The following is a 7,667-nucleotide window of genomic DNA, read 5'->3' on the forward strand; positions in this document are numbered from 1 at the left end:
AAAATATACATACTTGATGTCATTTGATTATTAGGACTTGACTTTTTTGTGTGTAACCTATACTGCCCTACAGAGTCTAACTGCTGTAACTGCACAAAGGGTCAAACTGAGGAAAGCTTTAATGTTTTTTAGCGTTTTTGAACTGGCCAGCCAAATGGGTTGTATGTAGATAAGTTTTATGACACTTATTACTACATGCATTGATGATGTGATTTGTATGCTCAAAAATCATGATGATTTATTTGACCTTTGATCCCAGACACATCTGGTTTTGCTGTAAAATGTTCTAACAGTAATGCATAAACAGAGTGCAGTAACTACAATGTTGTTGTCTTCTTTCAGCTTTTATGTTTTATTTTCGAATAAACATTTTTAAATTGAATTTGTTAAAGGTGTGTTTAAAAGTGTTTAACAACTAGTAAAAGATTTGTGATTTTATATATTTTTATATAAAGAAATGTTATATTTTAGTCTTAATAAAATTGTATCTCACTTTTTTACTTAATCACTATCTAGATAATAATTAACCTTTCAAATAAACTCATAATTTCTATTATTTTATGTTTGAATTAGTATATATATATATATATATATATATATATACATATACATATGTATATATGTATATATATATATATATACACACACACATATATATATATATATATATATATATATATATATATATATATATATATATATATATATATATATATCCAAAGCAGACTGTGGTAAGTGCAATTACTGCTTGGTTTTGAGTTGGATTTTGTGGTTTTATATAATTATTTCTCTGAAATAAAGCAAAATTGAAATCTAAAACTTTGTCACAAGATAAAACAGACACCAAGGAGTTTATTTTTTATAGTTTTAGAGTTATAACTCAATTCCAACCAAAAATGTAATTACTGCAGTTACGCTTTGTAGGGCAGTATACCTTAACCTACAAAAATACTTATGGACTAAACAGACAATATAAATAAAATTATAAGACATTACTCATAAACCCAAACATTAACTTGCCATCTGGCAAACATAACTTAACATAATTGAAACATTAATTTTAACCCTCCTGTACTCTTGGGGTCCTTTTTGACCCCAAATAATTTTCAACATACTATTAATAAAGGTTATTTTTCATAGAATTGAATTTTTTAGCATATGTGCCCCTCTGCATCCTTTATAGATAATATAAATGTCAACTTTCTTCATACATTTTTACCTGTTTTATAAATGTTTATAGCACCTGTGCTCCTCAGGGGTCAAAAAGGACCCCATGACATTAGACTGGTTTTAGGACATATAGAAAAATATTATTACCAACTTTTTTTTTTCACTTTTTGAGGCAACTCATGACCGTAACATGAGTAAACTAAAAGTTGACATAACCTACTCCGTGCATTCCCATCAAGATTTTTTCCCACTATTACTATTGAAAAAAATATTCAAGTTTTATTACCTTTTTTTCTCTAGATATGAGGCCTAATTTTGTATATTTAACTAAAATTGACCAATAATAATGAAAAAAATATGAAAATTATATGTCAATGTGTTGGTCATGAGTTGTCTTAAAAAGTGAAAAAAAAGTTGGTAATAATTCTTTTCTACATGTCCTAAAACCAGTCTAGTCCATTATTATTATTATTATTATTCATACCGGAACTATACTTCAGCCGTTTTTTTTCATGTCGGCGATCATATACGGACGGACCCAGTCGGTAGTTACAGCGCATGCGCAGGGAACTACATGGTTACGAAAATGCTTGTTACATGACTATTTTCGAGTAAAATACAGTTTAAAATCTGATCATAGAGACAGACGCTGTGAGACAATGGCAGGAGAGGAACATGAGGACAAGGAGAAGGTAAGTACAGCGTCTAACTGCAACTGCACGTTGTGACAAAGCATTTTAAAACAGAAGAGACTTGCTACTTTCAGAAGGTCAACAGCGGTTATTAACGCTCAGAAAACTGTTTGTGTCGTTATATCACCAATCTTAGACTTTAAAGTCACCTTTAAATATATAACATATTTAACAGTTAACATGAGTTAACAACTAATTTCACATTCAAATGTCTAAGCTAAGTGGAATCATTAGAGAGCTAACGTTCGCTAGCCACCATTTGAACTAAACAAATCCACACATTCACATTAGTTTGATTAACTCTATGGAGTCTTGTGCTATTTCGTCCATTTTTGAATCCTTTTCATCCTGCCTGTATACACCACTTAAAACATGTTTAAATGCCATGTCGGTATAAAAAAAATCAGCATAACCTTACCTGTATGACCTAATAATAATTTATTTTTTATTCTGACTGACTGGATCAACATTTTGAACCAAAAGCAAACAAAGAAAAAACAACACAAATGTGATCTTGTGATTGTGTGTGATCCTGCCATCCAACTCTGGTTTTTATTCTAGTGGGACTCTATTTTATATTTGTCTTGTGTGTTTAGCGTAACAATTTTGGTCATTTTGTGAAATGTTTAGTCTTTTGTGTATTTGTAAGTCATTGTGTGTCTTTTTTGGTCATTTTGTGTCTTTCTTAGTTGTGTGTAATTTTTTTGGTAATTTTGTGTCTTTTTGTAGTCATTTTGTATCCTCTGTGGTTTTTTTGTGTGGTCATTTTGTGTCTTTTTTTGGTCATTTTTTGTCTTTTTTTGGTCATTGTGTCTTTTGTTGTGTCGTTCCTAGTTATTTTGTGTAATTTTTTGGTCATTTTGTGTCTTTTTAGTCATCAGAGTATCACATCAGAATATTACATCAGAGTATCTGCAAAATGTGTTCGTAACAGTTACACATTCAAGTTTAAGGATTAATTTAAAGTGGGTTCTAATATCATTTAATGTTTAGAAAATAAGCTCTAAGTCTGTCTCATATTCTTTCCTGTCTGTCTGTCCTTCAGGGTTTCAGGCTTTTGGGGATTCTGGATGTCGAGAAGACTCCATGTGCCAGAGAAGCTGTCTTGCATGGAGCTGGAGGCTCAGTAGCTGCTGGTCTGCTACACTTTCTGGCCACTAGTAAGTCTTATTCAAGTCTGAACTATTCTGCCCTACTAATCCTAACTGCAGTTACTACAGTTTTGGTCGAAATTGAGCTATAACAAAAATGAACTCCTTGATGTCTGTTTTATCTTGTGACAAAGTTTTACATTTCAATTTTGCTTTATTTCAGAGAAATAATTATATAAAAGACACAAAATCAAACTCAAAACCAAGCAGTAATTGCACTTACCACGGTCTGCTTTGGATATATATACTAATTTAAACATAAAAATAATAGAAATGATAATTGTATTTGAAAGGGAAATTATTATCTAGATAGTGATTATTTAAAAAAGTGAGATAAAATTATATTAAGATTAAAATATCACATTTCTTTATAATATTAAGGCTAAAATATGCAAATCTTTGAATAGAGTTGTTAAACACTTTGAAAATATTTTTTTTACTAAAAACAAAATATAAAAGCTGAAAGAAGACAACAAGACTGTAGTTACTGGGTTTTTTGCGGTCAAAGGTCAAATAAATCATCATGATTTTTAAGCATAAAAATAACATAATACATGTAGAAATAAGTGTCATATCACTTACCTACCTATAACCCATTTGGCTGGCCAGTTAAAAAACTTTAAAGCAGTTTTTCTCAGTTTTACCCTTTGCATAGTAACTGCAGTTAGACTTTGTAGGGCAGTACAGGGGTGTTAAACAAAATTTAATACACTTAAGTATCACAGTCGTGTGTCTTGTGATAATGTATTGATTCTTAAAAGTTTACTTGCAAAGTTTAATAGCAAAGAGGTTGACTTCGTATTAAAAAAGTGTCAGATCTCTCTCCTCTCACAATGACACCAGAAGTGGTGTGTTGCGGGACACATTTTATTAGCGTAGTCTTTGAAGTCTTATGTCTGTCCTGTTGTCTGCAGGTCGTGTGAGGAGATCTTTTGATGTGGGATTTGCAGGCTTTATGCTCACCACACTCGGGTCCTGGTAGGTCTTTGTGTTGACTGACATTTCATCTCTTTCTTGTCTGCTTTCCACCATCTGATCAGAACAAACTCTTGAAAATAGAAATAGTTTTATCCTTCACAAAGCCAGATATCAATATAAAAGAGAAACCCTGCCGTGTCTCCTCCAGGTTTTACTGCAGGATAAACAACGCCAAACTTCGTGTGCAGCAGAGGACGATCGAGGTCGGCCTCAAGAACAAGGTCATGTATGAAGGGACCGTTCCAGACCCCACAAAGAAACTCGGGGCAGAAACACCATCAGGGCCTTCATGACCTCCAGCTGTGAAATCCTCCCCTCCTCAGTCAGGGCTGGGAGGAGAAGACAGGGCACTGCCGCGGCCCTACAGAGACTACAGTTAGGTTTTTTCAAATGACTGACTTCAGCTGCACAAATGATGGACGGAGCTATAAGGTCCATGATTTTATGTGTTATTTGATTGTCTGACCCTTAGAGCTGCAACAATTATCAATTATTGAATTAATCGGCAACTATTTTGATAATGGAATAATTGGTTTGAGCCGTTTTTTAAAGACAATAAATCCAAATTCTCTGATTTCAGCTTCTTCAATGGGAATATTTCTGGATTCTTTGTTCCTTTGACAATAAAGTGAATATCTCTTTGGGTTGTGGACAAAACAAGAGATTTGAGGACGTCATCTTGTGGTTTGGGAAACACTGATTGATATTTTTCAACATTTTATTGACCAAACAACTAATCCATTAATGGTTTAAATAATCAATAATGACAATAATCATTAGTTGCAGCCCTACTGACCATTAACAATACATCAAATCCAAAGCATGATATCTCATATTTCAGAGCCGTCCACGTTGACTTTTTGACTAAAGCTTATCCTAAAATAACAAAAAAATGTTTAAGTATAGAATTGGAATCTAAATGCTTCCACCCAACATTGACCAAGCAAATGTACCAGTTGAACTGTCTCCCCCTTCAAACCTGTGATGTGTGATATGCTGTGATTTCAGTCACTCCTTCTTTCTGTGTGGAAGTTTGTTCTGCACACCAATCAACCACTTCATAGTTAAAGTGCAAAAAAACCTTCCCCAGCTGGAATGGAGCCGGGGACATTGCCGTTATTTGGTATTCATAGACTGGCGCCATGTCCAGCTTTCTGTCAAAATCGATGCAAAATCAATTCATGCTTGAAAATCGTTACTAGAGCAGCAGCTTCATGTGTTCAAGTGTTGTATCAGCCTTAAGATTCATGACAAACATTGTTTTATTATTTAAAAGTTGAATGTTTGGAAAATAAATTGTGTAATATTGTGTCTGGGATGTTTCATTTGTGTTAAACATTTGCATTTTTTCTTCTGAACAGAAACCTCTGCCTTCAAGTTTACATAACCTAGCAATTTTGTCTGTTATTAGTCTTTTAACAAATAATTGCCAATTTGGTTAATTGGTTACTTTTGTGAGCTTTGAAGTTATTAAATATGCTGTATACATATGCTTCATATAGTTGGGAACTAAACTAAATGCTTTTATGGCTGCTGATCAGATGTGAGGAAGACATCTAAATAACTGAAAAATGTCTCTGGAGTTGAATAGGATTTTAATATTTTCAGCCAATTTAATGTGAAAGGACTCATTAGTTACTGCTTAACTGAACATGTACCCTTTTTAGAAAATGGAGCAATAAAATCAGCAGACAGTTGTATCCACTGAGGAAACTTAAAAGCTCCAGGTATGAACCAAGGTTATAATAGGTTTTTTTTTTTTTTCATTAGTTTTAGTTTTAATTTCTTTGTCAATTTTTGTTTTCAAAGTCAGTTTGTTTTAATGAGTTTTTAGAGTGTTTGCTGGTTTTAATTAGTTTTTATTTTTGGGAAAATGCTTAGTTTTAGTTTATATTAGTTTTAGTTTTTTTGTAATGAGATGTGTCTCAGCCCCAATAAGTTTATTAAGTCATAAAACCAGATAAGTGAAATAGATTTCAACCAAAAAGGTTTACGCATGAAAAAAGTTGACGAAGATGAAAATGAAGGACATTTTCACTATAATTTCAGTTAGTTTTGTAACCACAGAATATAGTTTCAGTTGGTTATTGTTTTTTTTTTATTTAAAAAGTCTTGTAATTTTTATTTCAGTTAACGAAAATGTGTTTTCAATTCTAGTTTGTGTTTCACTATAATAACCTTGGTATGAAGTCATTACAAGCTTTCAGAATGATTCTTTGCATTTGTTAACAAGGCTGGATTTCCAACTCTGCAGTGTTTTGTAAAACTCTTATATTCATCTCTCTGCTGTGTTTGGTCACTGGAGGTTTAACTTTGTGACCTCATTATAAGGACCTGGTTGTAATGTTAAATATAACTGCAAGTCACCCTGGATTGATGTGTCCACTAACTGTCTTTAACCAGGTTTGGTGCACTGTTGTACCACAAGACGACCAGCAGGTGTCCCCACATCCTCCCTGTGATTGATCCATTGCATCACCAGCCACCTGACCCTGCACCACGTGTACCTGTGACTTAAACAAGACTTCTACTGAGGTGAAATGTGGCAGAGTTCATCAAGTAAATGGCATTAAAATGTGTCGAGTCTGGTCTGGAACAAAAACAGACAGCTTTAATGGTGTGCATGTGTTTTTACTTAAAGCAGAAGCCATATATTTTCACTCCTCAAAGTGTATTTCCATAGTTTATCTTACAACCAATTGAAATATTGCACACTTTATAGAAGTAAAGAACAAATACAAGAGCAGCTCTCCAGCACGAGAGAAGGCTTTACAGATTTTACACAGGTTTGAAAAGGAAATTGTATATATTGTCACACACACACAAAAGTTTCCGAGCAGCAAACTCCAGACCCAACAGTGGTCAGAATCTTTGCATTTAACATCCATAATTTCACTTTTTCTTCTGTTTTCAGAAGTGGAAATTTTCATGTGCATAGCACTTAAAGTATTGCCCCTTTTTTTCTACATCATGTCAAAGTCTTAAAAGGAAAGAACTGAGTTGTTTCATCTTCTCACCGGAGTGCAAAATAACATTTCTGAAACAGTATTTCAACCTCCATGAACCACTAACACTCCACTGAAATCTAAACAGCAAATAAAAGTAAATTAACCACCCTGCTCCTGCGTACTTTGAATTCTCTTTGTCATAACTCAACCGTCAAGCAGAGGACACAGGAAGCAGCCAGAGCAGCGTCCTCCTGACCGCAACACTTGCTTGTGTAGTCTTATTATAGAAGACCTTTTATCTCGGGCTGTTACAGTGTCCTGAGGGACGATTGTTCCATCAGAGCTGTTGGCACACAGACAAGTCAGGAGCGAGATGTCACCTCCATATAATACCACGCTGATATATTGTTACTTAGATTGACACGGACACCAGGAGGGAGGGACAGGGTGGACAGACTGGACATCTGTCACGGCTCCGGCATGCCACACAGTCCTATGATGAGTTATCAAGCAGAGGGCGGTTATTTTTGTGTGTCATCATAAGCTCGTAGGACACACGTGGAGTCAGATTATGTCCTGAGGATTTCAACAAGTAAAGGCTTTAATTCCAAAACTTACGATATCCATGTTTGGCTATGTATCCATACAGGTTTTTAAAACGGTATATGCATCAGCGTCTTAATTACTTTACACTCAATAAGTCCTTATTTATGGTGAAAATGCACAGA

General features: G+C 34.0%; 1 protein-coding gene across 1 annotated transcript; it reads left to right on the plus strand.

Annotated features, from left to right (window-relative positions):
- Window positions 1-1,687: 1,687 nt before the first annotated feature.
- Window positions 1,688-5,302, plus strand: LOC131993420 (cytochrome c oxidase assembly protein COX20, mitochondrial). The gene is made up of 4 exons (XM_059359329.1): window positions 1,688-1,862; window positions 2,908-3,022; window positions 3,928-3,991; window positions 4,140-5,302. The coding sequence occupies exons 1-4, from the start codon at window positions 1,830-1,832 to the stop codon at window positions 4,282-4,284; spliced, it is 357 nt and encodes a 118-aa protein (XP_059215312.1). The 5' UTR covers window positions 1,688-1,829; the 3' UTR covers window positions 4,285-5,302.
- The last annotated feature ends 2,365 nt before the right edge of the window (window positions 5,303-7,667 follow it).

This window comes from Centropristis striata, chromosome 20 (assembly GCF_030273125.1).
Source record: "Centropristis striata isolate RG_2023a ecotype Rhode Island chromosome 20, C.striata_1.0, whole genome shotgun sequence".
Taxonomy (NCBI): Eukaryota; Metazoa; Chordata; class Actinopteri; order Perciformes; family Serranidae; genus Centropristis; species Centropristis striata.